Consider the following 20,000-nt stretch of genomic DNA (forward strand, 5'->3'; position numbering starts at 1 on the left):
GGGGGGATTACAGCCGCTACGCCGCTTCTGACATCATCGACCCTGTGATGTCACAACGCCAAGCGGCCGAGAGACGAACCCGCTCCACCGTGACGCTTCACCCAGTAAACATCACAAAAGCAAGTCATAAATCACATTAAAGCATCATGTGTGCGACACGGACGCATCCGCACAATGTAACACAATCACAGACACACACACACTGGGAGCTTCAGAGCAGCCAGTGCACACGAAGTCGCTCATAATATCTATTCCACTGGCTTACTTCTCAACAAGAAGATATGATGGCTGCAATACAGGTCATGAACCCTGCCTCCTCCATGTTAGCAGATGGGACCAAGCTAGAACTACAAGTCTGAATATGTGCAGAATATGTCTTCTAAAGGATTAATATATAAGATTTGAACATTTGGCTCATCTTTAAATGTTTTCTTTTACGTTCCTACTGTTCAAAAGCAAAAATCCTGCATTTCAACCTCTGTTAATGTCCAGAATATGTCTAAAGGACTAATATATAAGAATAGGGCATTTGGCACATTAGTCAGAGCAGCCAGTGCACACGAAGTCGCTCGTAATATCTATTCCACTGGCTTACTTCTCAACAAGAAGCTGTAACGCAGGCATACTGTGGTGCTTTTGATGCTGCCAGATCCAGAAATCCAGATTACTGCGTGTGTGTGTGTGTGTGTGTAGCAGATTAAGAATCCAAGCAGGATTTGATTCCGTCACAAATGGACAAACCAACCCATTAGGAAGGATTTTGTCTTCCCACTATGAGCCCAGAGACACTGGGTGGTGCCCCAGCTCAGAGACGCACCTTGTCGTCGTCGTCGCAGGTCATCACGTTGGAGAACGGGATCTCGGCCTTGAACATCTTGCGACAGTGCATGAGCTGCACCAGCAGGTAGCACACGGTCTTGAACTTCATCCTCTTGGCCGGTTTGATGTCCGACAGAATCAGACCCGGAAAGATCTGGAGGAGGAAAGATAGAGATAAAGATAGAGAGATGAACCACAGGCCATGGATAAAAAGCTGGAAACATTATCTACCATTTGTCCTGTAAATGTGATAAATTACAACTAGAGTCTGTGAATCTCACACGTTTTTCATTTCAAGGTCAAACTCTACAACCAGGCTGCTCATTTCCAGCCTCCCACTCAATTCAAGTGTGCAATCCTTCAAATCTACACTTGACACGTTCTACCTGCAATCGTTCTCTTTATATACGTTCACATTAAATGAATTCCAGCGTCTTTATGGAGATGAAGCTGCACATCATCACTTCAGGACGTGAAATTCTTTAAAAGATGAGACGCTGGCTTTTTTTATACGATTTGTCGAATCCTCTCATTCATGGAATTAATTCCGTGGGATGTCGACAGTGAACTGTGAAGTGTGTGTGTTGTGAGAAAAACCTGTTTATTTGTGTTTGTGCGTCTATCTGTGAACTCGCGATGCCGTGAGCAGACGCACGCGGCTCGGGAGCACGTGCGCGGCTGGCGAGAGAGATAGTGACACCAGGGCCATGTGTACGCCAGCTTAACACATGGCCTGCCCCCCCCCCCCCCTCTCTCTCTGCGTCAGAGGATCAACGGTTACAACACAGACAGATGTGTCACCGCTCGGCTCGAGCGCCAGAGAACGACAGAGAGGAAAGAACTCGTGTACTTTGCGTCGGTGGGACGGCACGATGAAGAACGTCTCGATGTTGTGTTTCTGCAGGAAGGCGTGTCTCTCGTGGCCGAAGCCCGGCTCCACCTCGTAGTCTCCGTTCAGGCACTCCAGGGTCGTCCGGGTGATGTGCACCTTGCTGCAGAGGAGGACAAGTAGATAAATAGATGGATAGATGGATAGATAGATAGATGGATACTTTATTAATCCCGTGGGAAATTTAGGTCATCAAGTAGCTTATACACTTATACACTTAACCGACATACATAGATAACACACATATACATAGGTAGAACATTGCAGATACAGGTACTGCCAGGGCATTAATGTTATCCTCTTCGTTATGAAACATGTATACTCCTCCCTGCGTCTAACGTAGTCTGCCGAAGCCTCGCTCCGCTCGCTGTTTCGTTGAGTGATTTAATGATATCAACTGTGTGTTTTGCATTCAGGTGATATTTTAGACTGGAAGTTCTCCGGTGATAAGAACATTCACCTCGGCAGTGGCTACAAATTACTTTGGTTCTGTCAACTCCGCCGTCTGGAAGAACATTAAAATGAAAATGGCCATGTAAAAGCTCCGTAGCCTTATCCATGGTTGTTTATCCGCCAATTATTTTCTTTTTTCCGGTTCCGCAGCAGTCAGCAACAGACTTTCACAAAATAAAAGCCTGACTTTCACAATAAAACAATAAATAATCAAACCTGAGTTAATGCGAGATAAAATAATTAATCGAGTTAACTCATCACTTGAGTTAACTCGTAATTAACTAGTTAACTTGCCCAGCCCTAATATATATATATAAATATATAAGAATATGAAGTGATAAAAGGTAAAAGTCAGCTGCAAAGGTCTCAAATCACTCCCCCCCCCCCTAATGGCCTCTTAACTTGCTCAAAACTCTTCACAGCAAAGAAATCTTCTTCCTAACGACTCATTTAATCTCATAACGAGTCCTAAAATCGTTTTACTTCACTTGAAACAAAACCAGACTGAGCCGCTGAAGTGACCTCGTTTCACTGCTTCTCACATGCAAATCAGCTTGTTACTGACGACGAGGTTTCCTGAATGAAGAAGCTTTAATTTAATCTCCGACGTGTTTCTCAGCTGCTGCCTCAGTTTTTTCTATTTTGAGTAAAAATTCATGAAGCCGCTTCAAAGGGAAATCGTTTTAATCCGAATATCTTTTAAAGAGCAAACGTGAGAGGAGGTGACTTCTTCAAGGTGAAGTCACAGTTTTATAAAGACGGACGACGTGATGGCTGCAGTACAGATCATTAACCCTGCCTCCTCCATGTTAGCAGATGGGACCAAGATAAAACTACAAGCCTGAATATGTCCAAAATATGTCTGAAGGATTAATATATAACATTTGGACATTTGGCACATCTTTAAATTGTTTTTTTTTTTTACGTTCCTACTGTTCAAAAGCTAAAATCCTGCATTTCAACCTCTGTTAATGTGACAGATGCCGGGATATTGTGCGTCTGAATGTGTGTTTGTAGTGTAGCAGTCAGAGTTTCGGTGTGTGTAACACTCAGCACGGACCCCGGCAGCCCCCCGGCCTCCATCACGTTGGCCAGTGTGACATCGTTTGACCAGACGTCGTACTGCCACTTCCTGAGGCCCAGCACGCCACACAGCACGCGTCCCGTGTGCAGACCCACACGCATGTTCAGATCCACCTCGGTCGCCTCCACCACCGACCTGCAGGGAGAAGAAGAGCACAAACAGGTAAATACACCAAGGAAACCTCATCATCCATCTTCATCATCATCAAAAAAATTGTGAAAAGTTAGGACATAGGTTTAGAAGCAGATACTTTCTGGGGCCAAATCTCAGTTTCCATTAAAAACATGACCTGATCAGAACTGAAATAACTTTGGTGAACCTCCGACTTTCATCCGGCGCCATCTTCAGTTCAGAATTAGAATTATTCATCGTCCAACACTTATAGAACAGATCCCATCGGATATAGATTCTCTTTGCGTTTGATGGTAAATAAAACTCTAACATGCTAAACCTAGACTAACATAACCTTCTCAAAAGTGAAACCAAAGCATCTCAACTGCCCCCTGGTGGCTCGCTGCAGTAAAGGTTCAAGTCTGTGAGATTTTAATAAATATCTTCACACAGACACAAGATGGCATCGTTCCTATCCAGGGTATTTTGGCTTCATATCTGGACAGTGAGAGGAAGTGGAGACGAGAACAGAGTGTGGTTGTGGTGAATGTTACATCATCGTGTTGCGTATTGTTCCCTTGAGCTCGTTAAGACGCTGACGTTAGCATTTAGCTCAAATTGCATTTGTGCTGCTACTTTATTGTGTTGCTGTGTTTAGAAACTCAGGCGCTGCTGAACTGGATCCATGTGCATGTTCCACATTTCTTCCTTCAACGCTTCAGGGGTCATTGTATTTCTGCAAACAGCCGGACTCTCTTTGAGCTTAGCAGGAGAAAAGCTTTTAATTTTGACCACAGCTGATGGAGATGTTCCAGCTGGAGGTGGCGGCTCCGCTGCACACGTCTTCATTTCATGGTGGAAAGAAGCGTGTGCACGCCTGTGTCTATCTTCATGTGTGTGTGTGTGTGTGTAGATTTATACACGTGCTGGTGCACCGCTGTGTGGGGGTGCACAGGAGATCAAGCAGGACTTTTCCAAAGCCTCTCCAGTAAATCACCACACACTGCTGCCCGGTCACCAGCAGGAGCTCGGCCACTTCAGACGGCGTCATGGACGGAGCCGAGGAGGGAAATGGAGAGCTGGCAAAGTGTGTGTGTGTGTTTCCAGGGATGTTGGAAAGAAAAGGAGGGATGCTGCACACACACACACACACACACACACACACACTGAGGGAGGGAGGAGTGTGTGTGGCAGCACCTGTCCTCTGAGATAAAGGACTCCGACAGCGGCATCCATCCACTCAGCTGCAGCAGCAGGGAAAGAACACGACAGACGACGGAACAGCTCGCTGTGTGTCCACACGTCGGGGGGGCGGAGCTGCACACGTGCGCCACCAAGAGTCTTTTATATTGTAAATGTGTCGGATCTCAACAGGAAGACTTTAAATTGATATTTCCAGCGTTGCCTTGTTGTGTCTGAACATAACGTCCCTGAGTTATGATCCACGGTGTCGACTCTGTCCCAGTTTGAGATGAAGCTCGAAGATTTAAACATTATATCTGTTTAATTTCTTAGAAAGTTATATAAGATTCAAAAAATATGCTTTGTAAGTACATAATTATAGTTTGAAGAGAAATTATAAGCCAGCAACCATTATTGTATGTTTACATGGATAATGGAAAACATGCTAATCCAAATTTTGTGCCCAGAATAGATTTATTTTGATCAAATGAAATTAGTTTTGCTTCAAAATCATCAAATTTGAAATGGCTTGCTCAGGAATGAGGCACAAATATAACTGTGAGTCCTTTTCAGTTTAGTTTATACTGATTAAAATCTCTGAAAATTAAGATGGGAAAGATAATAATTTAGAAAAGAATAGATTAATATGGCTATTGGTATAAAATTTGAAAAAGTGGCCGTTGTAAACTAGACCCAGGAATTTATTTTGAACAGGCTTCCCTCCCTTTCTGTCTGTTGTCTTGGTAAACTCTGTATTTATATATATATATACTCTATATATATATACACCATAGACTGTATAAAAAGATGCAAAGATGAAGCTTAAATATCCTGGATATGAACTTTGAGCTGCAGCAGAATAACAAACAAGTCTTCATGATAAATGAAATGAAACCTTGCGTGTTTCCCTCTACATACATGTGGGTGGACACATGTATGTTATACAGATGATATTACTGGAGGTGGAGGTTTATGTGTTTGTGACTCACGCTATCGTGTCAATCATGTCCAGGCCCATCTCCACGCAGCAGTGGGCGTGGTCGGCCTTGGGCTGGGTCAGTCCGGACACACAGTAGTAACAGTCGCCGAGGATCTTTATCCTCCTGCAGTGGTTCTCCTGCAGAGAGAGAGAGAGAGAGAAAGAGAGAGAGAGAGAGAGAGAGAGAGAGAGAGAGAGAGAGAGAGAGAGAGAGAGAGAGAGAGAGAGAGAGAGAGGGGTAATATCTGTGAGTGGTATTAATGTGTAAGATAAGATAAGATAATCCTTTATTAAGGGGAATTTGATGCATTACAGCATTAGTTCTGTCCATATAATATATATTAATGTCTTTGTTTTTATCCAAGTAATAAAGTACACATTCATGTAAACACCAGTGATAACTTGAGATGTTTACAAACAGAACTGTGATGTAAAGTGAGAATTTGTCTCATCACTAAAACATCAGTTATGCATCTTTCCACATTTCATTCATACTTCATTTTCATACGTGAAAAACAAACCGGAAAAACAAACATCTGGACCTTCTCTGGACTTCCTGTCTGAAAACATGGGTGAGAACAAGTTATACTTTTTCTCCAAGTTCTTTATTTGCTAAATAAAAAATGTATTCCCTCGTCATTATAATCATTGATGAGCTAAATATAAGACGAGATAAAATATTCCTTAGTGACACAGAGTGGCCAACGCTTAATTATAGATTGTACTTTCTCCAGTCTGCTGGCTGCACCGATACTATTTTTAAAAAGGATTCATCCTCTGCTGATATAAAGTTAAAATTGACAACTCCATATTTTATCTCTTGGCAAAGAAGCAGAAGTTTTTTGCAGAGAGTCGGTGAAACTCTGTCGGAGATAAATCCTGACGCTCGTCTGTCGGCCATTTCTATATTTACCAGCCGGAGGAGATCGGGTCCGACATGAGCAGAGAACGTCCTGTTACATCAGATCCACATGTACAGACACTGAGTGAATCCTGCAGCTCTGCTCACGTAGATCCGATGTTTGTGAGCGTGTGTTTGTGTGTTTGTGTGTTTGTTGTGTAGCAGGGTGTGTATTTGTAGTTGAGGCCAACTCTAATTGCTCCGACATACTCTTGAAGTAGAATCCCGCCCACACATTCCCAGACAGATCAGCTATTTGTCACAGTGTGCACAACTCAGCAGTGATGACACACATAGACACACACACACACACACACACACACACACACACAAACACACACACACACACACATACACACACAACACAGAGGCACACACATACCTGCAGAAAACAACATACTGCTACTGCACGGTTCCATACTGTTCAGGTAGTTTAGTTTAGTTGCAACTACCAACACACACACACACACACACACACACACACACACACACACACACACACACACACACACACACACACACATACACACACACACACACAAACACACACACACAGACACACACAGGGTTTCCATTTGGCATTGTTTCACACACAGTCATCACAAAATCGTAATGGTAGACCCTACAAAGCTTGGCCTGCAGGCAGCCTCTGAGTGACAAACACACATATGCAAACAAACACACACGTATACACACAAACACACACAGACACACACAGAGGATTCATGACAACTGCAGGGTAAGAGGCAGAGATGAGGAGAGAGGAGACGGGGTGCTCTGGTTTTCCGCTCACGGGAGCAGAAAGATTTTCTGGCGTGGGAGGATATGAAGAATTCAGAACGTGGATGATTATCCCGGCGCTAGGAACAGAAACGGGGAGTGTGTGTGCATGTGTGTGTGCATGTGTGTGTGTCTTTGTGTGTGTGTGTGTGTGTACAGAAACAAGGGAGAAATTATCGGCTGACAAAGAGCTTCGGCTCTGGAGAAACCTGTGTTTGCTTTTGGAGACGGATTTGAGATTTGCATCCGGCTGACTGGGGACAGCTTTTCTAATTGGAGGCAAACTCTGTGCCCCCCCCCCCCCCCCCCCCCCCCCAGTGAGGATTCATTCATTCATATTACAGTCGGGTGCAGGTCAGGGTTAAGTCGGGCGTGTGTCGGTTGTGGTTAAGTTTGTGTTGAGTCCCGGGGGATGAACGTGTTGTGCAGCATGCAGCATCAGACCGGCTCAGCAGCTGTGACAGAGACCGTTTGAAAGTGAATTTTTTCCTCCTCACTAACACGACAGCCTATAAATCTCAATTAGGATGCAGCTGCAGCGACACACACACACACACACACTCGCACACATGTACACAATATATCCTCATCACAAGATCTCCATATAATGGTTTACTGAGCGCCGGAGCATTGATGGCAAGCCACATATCACCTTATATCTTGCTCTGCCTCTCTCCCCATGTTAAGCCATGACTGATTGCTGAGATGCAGAATGAACTGAAGAGGGATAATCCTGCTGATCACGTGTGTGTGTGTGTGTGTGTGTCTCTGCGCTTGTGTGTGTGTGTGTGTGTGTGCGTGTGGAGACGGAGAGTAACTGTCTGAAGAGATCACTTGGTGGTGGAGGAGGAAGAGGTCATGCGGGCGGCCAACTGAGGGTGTGAGTGTGAAAGATGTGCAACTGAAATCTTTGGACAAGATTGAGTTTTATGTAATATTGAAAATCTCTCCATGACCTAAAACTCTGGAAATCTGAAGTAATGTGAGAGTGAACAAAGGCTGAAAATGCACCAAGATGTGGAGAACAACATGTCAGACTCCAGTTTATATAAAGAACTCAAAGAATAAATAATCATAAGGAAGATGAGTAGATACTCAGGGAGGTTTTCCTCAGCATCAGTTATCTATTCATCAGGATTAAACAGAAACGATGGATTTCTGTGTCGGGGTTTGACTTCGGTGCAGATCTGAACAAATTGGTGGATCCGTGAATTTCTTTTCCCACTTTCTCTGCAGCATTTCCCGCAGAATTAATTAAATCTATGTCAGTAGGTCACTCTCACGTGCAATAGATTCCTAGTGACAGGTGCACGGACTCCACAGGGAAAGACAAGCTGAGAGAGAGAGAGAGAGAGAGAGAGAGAGAGAAAGAACTGCATCACATCACTGAAGCTGAAGCTTTGAGGTCTGATGCTTGGATGCAAACAAGTAGCGAGAATAAATTGTGTTTTAGTTCCGTATGAGAACGATTATGAGTCCGCACCTGAAATTGAATGTGGTCATGTGGTGTGAACAGGAAGTAGATTATCTGCGCTGCTATTGGTTGCTTAGTAACTGACGGTAAGTGTCACCGCTGGTCGTTTGTTTGATGAGAATCGGGAAAAGAATGTTCACGTCATCGTTTACTGGAGTTTTCAAACTTAAATGTTTTAACGTTAGAGCAGAACTTCACACACAAAGTCGTGCATTTTAAAAACTAAAATGTAAAAGTGTGAAAGTGTCTCTAACATGAGCCGAGTTGTTTAATAAAAAGCGTGAAATGAGGTTTAAAGCCCGAGAGTCTGTGGACGATGAGTTGAGATTATTTTTTCCGTTACTCTCTCTGACCTACTGAGATATTTTAACTGTGGTGGAATTCATCCTCCGTTTGACCCGATGGTGTGTGTGTCTGTGTGTGTGTGTGTGTGTGTGTGTGTGTGTGTGTGTGTGTGTATGCGTGTCTGTTTGTGAGGAGATTGTGTTTGGGCTGCTGTACTGTATTTCTACTGACAGCACTATGTAGATAAAAAACCATGGGTTAGCAAGCGTGTGTGTCTGCGTGTTTGAGTATGTTTGTGTGTGTGTGTGTGTGTGTGTGTGTGTGTGTGTGTGTGTGTGCAGTATTAATATGATTACAGTAGCCTGGCAGCAGATAACCTATCACTCACCTAATCTTCTTTCCCAGAGAACAACACTACACAGGCTTACTGACAAACAGTGTGTACGCTGTCATACACACACTCTCTCTTTATCAAGTGCAAGATAGTTGACCCACAAACACACACACACACACACACACACACACACACACACACACACACACACACACACACACACACACACACACACGGAACAACATACAGCAAATCTTCTGCCCTTATCTCCCCTCCGTCTAAAACTCAGTTCACTCGTCTCTCGCCCTCCTCCCTCTTGACCTTCATCCTCTTCCTCTCTCTCCTCCTCTTCCTCCGCGTCAGTCAGCCTCTCCAGACCTACTTTAACTCTTGGATCAATATATGACTTGGCATAATAGATGAGCTCCAGCCAGGACTGAATAATACATTCTGTTGTCTTGGAGGCTTTTTGTGTTGCGGAGGAACAACGAGCTGAAACAGGAGCTCAGGCCCCCCCCCCCCCCACCCACTCACTGTGACCGCTCAGTCACATTCTTTCATAACAGAAGCTAGAATTTAAATCTTCTTACTTTCCTAGAGCTCGATCGATGTCTTCAGCCTGTTCAGCTTTTCATTTCTTTAGAATCCAAACTTTCACCAGCAGAAGGTTTTCAGCCTTAAATCGAATATCACAACAACCTCAAAGTGTTGATTCCCGAAGTTACTGGTTAAACATAGATTCTATATATAGATGGACATCTTGACAGAGGTCATAAGTCCCGCCTCCTGCAAGTCAATGAAGGGGACATGGACCAAACTGAAAAGTCCTCCCAGTTTGCAATTTGAAGATCGATGGAGTCACTGCGGCGAGACAAACTTTCCCAGGATTCATTGCACTTAGGAGGCGATGGCGCCGACAAACGACCACGCGTCCAATTATCACAATTCAACCGAAAAGCTAAAGGTACAAAACGAACATTAATAGTCTATCTGCAGATCTGTTGCTAGGCAACAGTAATAAGGGCAGGATGAGCCGGTGACGCCCCAAAACATCGAAAGCCTCTGTTTTCCAAACCGTCTCATTAGGGATCGAACTTCCGTGAATCTTGACACGGCTTCGAATCTGGTTTAACAGAGTCTGACCTGTTTCCTCCTCCTCCTCCGAGGAGCTGGGATCTGATTACATGCTGCACACGCCACACGCCACACGCCACACGCCTGCACGCAGCGGGCACAGCGACAGGAGATGCTTCCAGGAGAAGTTGGAGCTGTGAGCTCTTCATCTACAAGCTGCTCTCTCTCTCTCCCCCCCCCCCCCCTCTGCACCATGATGAGGGAACGATAAGGAGAGCAGACGTTTGTGCTCGAGTCAACTTGTATTATTAGGAAATGTGTCACGCTTTTAAATAGTGGACTCTGTGGCCCAATCACTTTTTGTAATAACGATATACTGGATTTATTGAAATGAAAATCTTTGAAACGGCAGAAGCTCTGAAGCTGTAACTTTGCTGCTCTGCTTCACTCTCGTGCTTCTGAAGTCTGCTGCAGCCGGCAGCTGTTTCCAGAGAAGTGAAGCTGCGTCGAGTCATTAAACACTTTCTGCTCGGCAGCAGCAGACAGAGCCACAGCAGCTGGAGAAACACAGGGAGGAACTCAGCAGCTACACACACAGACGTTTCCCTCCAGAGCAGGTGGAGACCAAACACGGAGCGAAAAGAAGAGTGAATGTTATATATATACACAACTGCTCATGAAATGTTAATGGCCGCGTCTCTGCTGAAACTCTAGTTTGTAAAAACCACCCTCACTAAACTGATTCAGGTGATGATGTGTCTGTGATATGATAATATGATGTATTTGTGTTATTTGATTTGATTGACAGCTGAGTCTGACTCGTGATTGGTTGATATCAGCAGGACTTTGCTGCAGCTTCAACCCAGTGAAGCTTCTGCTCAGACTCTGGAGCCACAGGGCGTCTTCTGGCACAAAATGGCTGCGTGGTGACAGAACATGTTGGCTTCATTTATGGACAGTGGGAGGAAGTTGGCAGTTTTACATAAAGTCTTTGGTTGAGACACGATAACCGGCTGATGATTCATCACCTGCAGTGTAAATAATGGTCGATCCATCAGTGGTTTGTCGCTGAAAGAGACTTTCTGCTGCACATTGATGGCACTTTGTGATTGATTTCATCGTTTCCCTGGTGAAGCAGAGATCAGACACAGGGTCGGAGGCGGAGCACTTACTGTCGCCAGTTCATCAAACTTCCCAAAGAGTTCGTTGAGCAGCTTGACGAGTTCCTGGGCGGTGCACTGAGAGGCCAGGCTGGTGAAGCCCACGATGTCTGCAAACAGGATGCTGCACAGAGGAGGGAAGGAGAAACAGATCTGAATCCAGAGAGAAGAACTCAGCTCACTGTTCCTCACACTCCACAGAAACACACAGTGTATTTAAACTGCCCAGGCACAAAGCACCCACAGGTAAACCTGCTAATGAAGATCAGACGTGAAGTGAGCAGCGAGTACATTAATCCAATCCCGGATAAATTAAAGTGTCTTTCAGGGAAACCGCTAAATCAATTAAAGAGCTAAACGCCTGCTGCTGGTTCAGGAGCTGCTGGAAGACACTGAGCTCCGAGTTCGGTCAGTTAGGAGCAAATATTACTTCTTCCCTGTGAAGTAAAAGCATGTCTTAAATATGAATTATAATAAACTATAAATATGAATTATTATCGTTCATTACATCGTAATAGTGATGTGGATTTGAAGGCATAACGACATATAGGAGTTGTTTTAAATTATTAGAAATTATGTCCTTTGGCTTCATTTCTTGACAGTGGGAGGAAGTGAGGAAACGACATCCGTCTTTATTTACAGTCCAGATAATCTCCTCTCCTAACGGTTACTCTTTGACCTCGATGGAATCAATCCCAAGGTCAAGGAAAGATTTGAACTAATAATCTACAATTTAAAGAAACAAGACGACTGTGAACAGACATTCATCTCCAGCTTCATCTCCAGCTTCCACAGTTCAGTGCTGAGTTTAGATGTTAGTAGCGTGAGGAAACGATTCCTCCGCATCGTGACTGAGTCGTTGTTTCTCTCCTCGGCAGCTAGTTGCTCCGGAGCCTGATGTATGCAAAGCTGGGATCACGACTGTTGTGTGGTTTGTCTTTGAACGGCGCCGTGCTGCTGGTTTGCGTCGGGTGAGGAGGAGGGCAGAGGGGGAGACGGGTGAGACGGGGGAGGGAAGAGGAAGAGGAGAGCGGCGCTGTGGAGCACGATCAAACGTTCATGGAGGGGCCACAGCGAAGGGCAGATCAGGGAGATGTCACGCCCATGATCTGCAGCGAGAACTTTGTGTTTTTTTTCTCAGCAACGTGTGTTTAAGTGTGCATGTGTGCGTTTGTAGCTCCAGCTCCCTGGAGACGAGCTTCACTGGAACACACAGCAGCAGCAGCAGCAGCAGTGGTTGTGGTGGTGTGATGTGATGTGATGTTCCCGAGCCGAGGGGGGGGGGGGAGGGAGTGTGGGAGCAGACAGACAGACGGACGTGGAGTGCAGAGGATTGTCTCTCGACAGGAGAGCTGTTGACATGATACCTCCACTCACTCCCACACAGCTCCTCTCTCTCCTCTGACTCGTCCGGGTGCAATCAGCTCCGAGTCGGTTCTCACGCTCTCGGATGTTTCCTCTACTACGAGTTCAGCAGAGGCGGCTGCTGCTGAGTGGGCTGAGAGAACTCACTGTGAGGACACGTGGCTTTTAACACTGATTAGTTATCTGATCAATTGCTTATTCAATAACATTTAAAGAAAAATATTTTATAAGTTCAGAAACTCAAGGATTTCCCATTTATATCAATGGGAAAGTGAAGATCTGATGAATCATATTGCAGAAGAATTGAAAAGCAGATTTTTACCTGAATCGACTAATACAAGTAGGATAGTTTTAATTATCAATCTGCTGAATATGGGCTATGCAGATAGAATTTGATGCAGAATGGGTCAATGAAGAGTAAACTCCATTCGTGCACAGATCTTTCTTGACTTTCTAACTCGTTTCCCTGTGAATGTTTATTTTGATCTCGATGAAAAACTCCGATTTGTTAAGGGGCCGATTTCTGTGAGAGTGAGCAGATTGAACTCAGGGACACTCGGGCCTTGTTGGAGCTCTGAGCTGCACTGAGTGACATTCTAGATAATTATCTCTGCCAATTAAGGAGCTATAATGTTTTCATTGCCGTCTGTTTGTCTGTTACTGGAGTGATTTTCTTCCAATGGGCGGAGGAGTGGAGCCGAAGAGAAGCCATTGATTTTTAGAGTGGATTCGATTCAGGCGGCGGAACGAGGAGGTTTCGTGATATTTATCAATATCATCAGTGAAACTCAGAAGACTGATATCGATGAAGAGGTGAAACATGCTGCAGATTCAGATAATGATCATCTGATGTTCTTCTGTCCAGTCTTCTTCTCATCGGTTTGTTGTTATTGAGTAATAAAATGTGACGTCTTCAAACATCTGGAAGTCAATTCACAGAAAACAGCCACAAGTCTCCGGAGCATCAAGTGTTTGACACCGGATTCTGATCGATGACTCACTCAATCGGCTTCTTTCAGATTATTGATCGTTCAACCAGTCGTTACAGCAGCACTCAGGCGTCACTGCTCATACTTGTTCACTGTAATCTCTCTATTATTGACACAAGTAGATAATAGAGACACAATTTAAACGAGGACGTACCAGCGACAAACCTTTAAATTTCTCTAAGCTCTTATGAAAATCATCACAAAGATTATTCTAAACACTGACTTAAGATTTAAGGTATTAAATTTGTATGAACTATTATTTATGTGGTAATAAATCTCAGGTTTCTCTCAACATCATGTTGGTATTTAGCCGACAGTCATTTAAAGAATCTGCAAAATTTGGATTCAGAGAGAACTGGAATAATCTGTTGTGATGATTTTGTCGTCAATCGTTAATTTACAAAACTGCTTCTTCACTTCGTGCACTTATCAGAAGTTATTCCACTTTGTCAACGAGCTGTCGAGCTTCTAATAAAACAGCATTTTCTCAGGAAGTTGATTTTAGATCATAATTGAATCAAGTCAGAGTGTTTTGTTTTATTCCAGATGTAAAATCATCAACAAGCGACAGACGAAGCAGACGAGACCTTTTCTCTCTTCGCTGTAGCAACAGATTCTCGTCGCTTCTCTCGTTCTAACCTTTACGTAGTTTGATCACATCGGCGTTAGCGGCTTATCTTAATTGCTCTTCTTCTATTCTTGACCTTGACGTCACAGCAGGTGACACCTGGATCAAAACAATCCGCGCTGCCCCCCCCCCACGCTGGCCTCTGCGGTCCACAGTTGTCATGACACCCCCGTACCTGACATTGTCATGACGTTGGATGTAGATCTTGTGAAAGATTCTCTCAGGCGGCTTCAGGAAGTCCTCCTTCATCTCCATGGCAACATTCCTGGGCAGTAGACTCATTAGCAGACGCTCCTGAGGAGGAGGAGGAAGAGGAAGAGGAGGAAGAGGAGGAGGAGGAAGAGGAGGGAGAGGGGGTTAAAACAGAGGCGACAGAGGAGTTTATAATGAGAGGAGGTGGATGTAAATACTGTGTGATTGTATTAATGGAGATATAAGGAAATAGTTTAATGTTTTCATGGAAACAAGTTTGAGGTGTTGGCTTTTATTCAGTTCCATGTGAATAAAGAAGCATCAGCAACTCGCCCACTCGCTCGCTGTGGATTCTCCTGCTCTCTTCTCACATGGGCTCACTCGGGCGGGTTCTAGACGTTTCACTCGGGGGCGAGCAGGAAAAGTTCGTTCATTCGTTTTCTCGACTACAGACGCTCCGGATAATTTCAGGAAAATGTCGAAAGACTTCAGTGCACGACTGAAAGCAGCATCGTTAGTCAGCAGGAGTATGATCACACTTCTTAACCCGTTTATATGAAGTCTTGTGGAGGGACAAGAGGAAGATCCGATAAAAATGTGTGTTTAATTTGGTGCAGATCAAAATATAAATCTGTCTCTATTGAATTTAAACGTGGTCTCCACTGTAGCGTCTTGGTGGACGTATGAACTCTATGACTCCTCTTATAGTTTGTGTGCTGCATTGCTTTGTCGTCTTTTTTCTTGTGCACCTGCAAGTCACCAAAAAAATAAACTTCCTGAAGAATTCATGAGCTGCACAATCCTCCAACAACTCACAGAGACACTGGGCTGAAAACTGACTTTAACTCGTTAAATCAATCATATATCAACATTTTCAGTCAGATCATTTTCTGTCGAGAAACTTCCATTTACTAGAGCGTCTTCTTCGATCTCTTTGAAACTCAGTGAATCATCGAGCGTCTCCGCTGAACAACCTCTGAGAAGCAGCCGGGACTTTTCACATTCACACAACTGCTGTTCTCACCTGCCAATGAAACACTGGAGAGCAGCTTGTGTGTGTGTGTGTGTGTACGGTGTGTGTGGACCTGAGCTTGTGTTTCTCACCACACGTTTGTGTCAGGTGAGGAAATGATGATAACCACAGTGTGAAGTTGTGGTGGTTTGTGTTCAGTTCATCTCTCCCCTCGTGTTCCTCTGTTCACTCTGAGCCGTGTTGGACTGTGAAGCTTCTCACGTTGGTTTATTAATCAACCACTGGCTCGTCTCTCTCACACCAGAAGGAGAAACTCACACCAAACCTCTGCTTCTTCAACACGAACAACTTGAAACTCAATTTGTTTGCACTCAGTGGAAAACAAAGAGACGGGGGAGGAAACATTTTTTTCTTTCCTTCAAACTTATTCTTGTATGAAAGGAATGATGTTCTATCAGCTCCTCTCTGCTCTGACCAACACCTCTGCATCACTGTGATCTCATGAATCTTCACGATGTTTCACATTTACATAATTCTCACCGTAGCAGCTTGTCTGGTGAGAATTGCGGCCGCCAAATGAAGGAATTGACTCTTTACACCTGTGAAGATACTGACTGTCTCACTTAGTAGCTTCTGAAAGGCCTGGAGACATTTTGTCAAAGTACTTTCTGTAGTCAAAAATTAACGATGATGTGTTTTTCATGTGGAGAAGAAACAGTCTATTCCCACTCGCTGAACTGAAACACACCTGAACGCTGCATATTACCCATGATCCTCTGCTTCCTGAACCAGACGAGCTGCAGCTGCTACAAATCCACCAAACTCTGTTTAGAAGAGGTTCAGGGTGAAGAGTGGGATTGAAAAGAGGAAACTTTCTCACTCACTGAAAAACATGACTCATTTATCCAGCTGCTGCATTAAGTCGAAAAAGTTACATCTTGAAAAATAAGTCATAAAGGTTTGTGGTTAAAGTAACAACAGCTGCTCGGGGTTATTTGACACCTTTCGTCCGTCCATCACCTATACATCTTATCCTTTGAGGGTCTGGAGCTAAGCTCAGCTGATATCAGACGAGAGGTGAACATGGAAACTCCACACAGCAACTCCCTGGTTCCCCTCTAGGTTCAGACCCAGAACCTTCTGGCTGTGACGCAACATGAGGGACAGAGCTTTGTCCTTCATTGTGTCTTCTGCCTTGACTTGTCCCTGCTTCACTCCAGTCAAAAGGAAACCATGCCTTTGCCTCTGAGATTCTGAGATTGCTATTGAATCAAGAAGTCAATTCCCCTCCCTGACACACAGCACATAGCAGCCTACACATGTTCAGTAATCGATACAACCTATGGATCCAGCTCAGAGCCAAACCCAGAGCAAACAGCAGAGTGACGAGCAGCGACCCGTCTGACGCGAGAGACTCAGAACCGGAGACTTGTGTCGAGCAGCAGCAGCAGGAGGTTGGATGCAGGCTGTCGGCTGCCTGGTGACGGATCTGAATCAGGGGTCCGTGTGTGTTTCCTTCACCCAGATAAACTGTGACCTTTCCTGGAGTAGGGAGGCCATGAAAGCAATCTGCTTGTGTAATTACCTGTCAGAAGGGAGCCGGTTACTGCCGGGGAAAACACCGCATATCACCATCTAATCTGCAAAGCACAGGTGCTAAGTGCAGCGTTGTGAAGGTGAGACGTGCACAGAGTCGCATTATGTTCAGGGGATAATTAATTCTCTATTAAACGACTGGTATAGGCGTGTTTCGTGAGGAGGGTGCGGTGCATTGCCGAGTGTTTCTGTGTGTTAAAGTTGCCTGATTGTGGCTGAGTTAAATCGCTCCGTGTGCTGTAGGTGTGCGTGGCGGGGGTGGAACGTGTGGCGCTGGTGCATGTGCCACAGTAATTGTTCTTTCCTTAAATAGCTGCTGTCATAGTTACTCGGCGCCTGTGGGCAGGTTGTTGGAATACATCACCTGAAACCTTAAAAAAAAAAACACACAACTTCCCCGGAGGCCTGAGGATTTCAGGAGCATAAGAAATGTGTGGATGTGTGTTATCGTCTCAACGCTGTTTTTTTACCACCCGTTAATTTTGTTACCGTGCGTGTTTGTGCTAATTCACACCTCACCTGCTTCTCATTCTCGTCCTCCAGCTTCAGCCGCTCCTCGATGCAGTTGCGGGCTTGGAGGAAGACTTTCCTCTGGGCGCGCTCGGTGAGGATCCTCACAAACACCCCCGACAAGTTGACGCTGGTGAACAGCACGGCGTTGGCCACCAGCTGCACACAAACAAGAACAGACATGCTGAGCAGAGCTGGCAGCATCTACACAAATGTACATGCACACGTGTGAGGCTGGGAGGATCACATGTGTGTTTTGTGGCCGCAGTCGTCATACGTCCTGGTCAGATTAGACTCTGCAATCCTAGATTAATCCATAGGATGGATTGAGTGACAGACATCAAGGTCAACACATGGATTACAACATGAAACGTAGGTGTGACCCCGACAACAGAAGCTGGACAGTGGATTGGCCGGCGGACAAAGTGCATCATTGATTAAAGAGCAAAGACTATTGATTCTGCCGGACACTTCATTTAGAGAATGAACTCTGGAGCCACTTTGGGTCGTCAGATGCAGAGAGGTCAGGGGTCAAAGGTCAGAGAAACACTCTAATCCAACACAGGCAGATGGATGAAGGACTTTCTCTGTATCCTGGTTTAAGAACAACAAAGCCGAAGCTCATAATGCAGCGAGTGGTTTGTTGTGAGAGAGATTGTTTGTAAAGGAAACAGTCAAACGTTTTCCTGCTAAATTGTGGTTTTTCTTTTTGTTTTGTTCGGTTCATTATCTGATGATTTTACCTCCTCATGCCTCCTAAAGTAAAATAAATAAAATAAATGATCCTTTGCTCACGAAAATGTTCCGATACCAGAATTTGAAATTCCCTCTGATATTTACGTAAATTCTGCTTCAGGAATTGGCGTCTACGCAAATCTATGAACCGATCTGAGGCCACATCTTTCCATTAGTTTCACCTTAATCGGTTTTAAAATGAGCCAAATTGGTTTTCACAGATAAAGCTGCAATTTTCTTTCCCTAGAATTCACTTCTTCTTCTTCGCTGCTTTAAAACCCCAAACCTACTGGTGAGGGGGTGTAACTACAATGCCAAGAAGTTTTAATTTCTCAATGAAAACAAACTTTCATTTCATTTTCTACACTAACATTTGGAGATTAACGTTGCAGAAGGTTTGTAATTTGATTAATTTGAAAATGTTTGATAAGATTTCAATTAAATTCAGAATATTCATTGTGTTTTCTGTGTATTATTCGATGCACGAATATGAAGTAGATAACGTTAGGAGCAAACTGAAAGGATTTCAGTGGTGATGGATGGATCAAGTTTTTCCTTAAAACAAACTGCTGCACTGCATTTGATATGATGTCATTATTTGGACTTCCTCTCAGCACCTGAAACTCTGAAATGAGTCCCGGTGATGTAGCATTAGCCAGAGCTAACAAACTGTTCTGTTTAAAACTAAAACTTCTGTGAATTAAGAGTCACGTCAAACTACACAGCAAAACTTGACAAGTCGATTTTACTATAAAAACAAACTCTGTAAACTGATCGTCTGGAAAGATGTGAGTGGATATAGATCCCGAAATCCAATATAGACAATTCAAGAAGTGATCTTCACAAGAGGACACGTGAACAACCTGCTAATGAAGATTAAGAATTCATAAAACAATATTTGGTGGATTAAATGGATCTTAAACCATGACACCAGTGTTTCCTCCACTGGTCTGGACACAGGGACCAGTCCCTCTGTTTCAGCACCAGCAGCTGGACAGCTCCTCCTCCGCTTCAGTCCAGCTGCTGCAGCAAAGTGAAACTTTCCGGATTCGAACCCGGATCGAGTCCCGGATCTGGGACTCGATCCGGGAGGGTTCGAACCTGCATCACGTCCCGCAGCTGGGACTCGATCCGGAGCTGGGACTCGATCCGGGAGGGTTCGAACCTGCATCGAGTCCCGGAGCTGGGACTCGATCCGGGAGGGTTCGAACCTGCATCACGTCCCGGAGCTGGGACTCGATCCGGAGCTGGGACTCGATCCGGGAGGGTTCGAACCTCCTGGTCCGGAGGGAACGTGAGTGAGCTGCTCCTCAGCTTCACTTCTCACCGGAGTGGGAGATTCCAGAAGTTGCTCAACGGTCCCCGGGCTGCAGGTGGTTGCGTGAGACTCGAACCTCCACCTGCCAGTGGGACATGTGCGTGGTGGACCCGTGGCTAAGTGGACATGTGGACTGAGTGGACCTGTGGACTGAGTGGACCTGTGGACT

The 20,000-nt window shown here is 44.8% G+C and overlaps 1 protein-coding gene across 1 annotated transcript in view; it reads right to left on the reverse strand.

Annotated features, from left to right (window-relative positions):
* The window catches only part of LOC133010907 (adenylate cyclase type 1-like), a 38,396-nt gene that overhangs the window by 16,971 nt on the left and 1,425 nt on the right, over positions 1–20,000 (reverse strand). Inside the window, exons 2-8 of the mRNA XM_061078565.1 lie at positions 17,788–17,937; positions 14,683–14,801; positions 11,538–11,649; positions 5,528–5,655; positions 3,222–3,380; positions 1,670–1,811; positions 818–973 (exon numbers count right to left, since the gene is read on the reverse strand). Coding sequence (XP_060934548.1) covers positions 818–973; positions 1,670–1,811; positions 3,222–3,380; positions 5,528–5,655; positions 11,538–11,649; positions 14,683–14,801; positions 17,788–17,937 — 966 coding nt within the window. The remainder of the gene's footprint in view (positions 1–817; positions 974–1,669; positions 1,812–3,221; positions 3,381–5,527; positions 5,656–11,537; positions 11,650–14,682; positions 14,802–17,787; positions 17,938–20,000) is intronic.

The sequence above is a fragment of the Limanda limanda genome, chromosome 9 (genome assembly GCF_963576545.1).
Source record: "Limanda limanda chromosome 9, fLimLim1.1, whole genome shotgun sequence".
Classification (NCBI taxonomy): Eukaryota; Metazoa; Chordata; class Actinopteri; order Pleuronectiformes; family Pleuronectidae; genus Limanda; species Limanda limanda.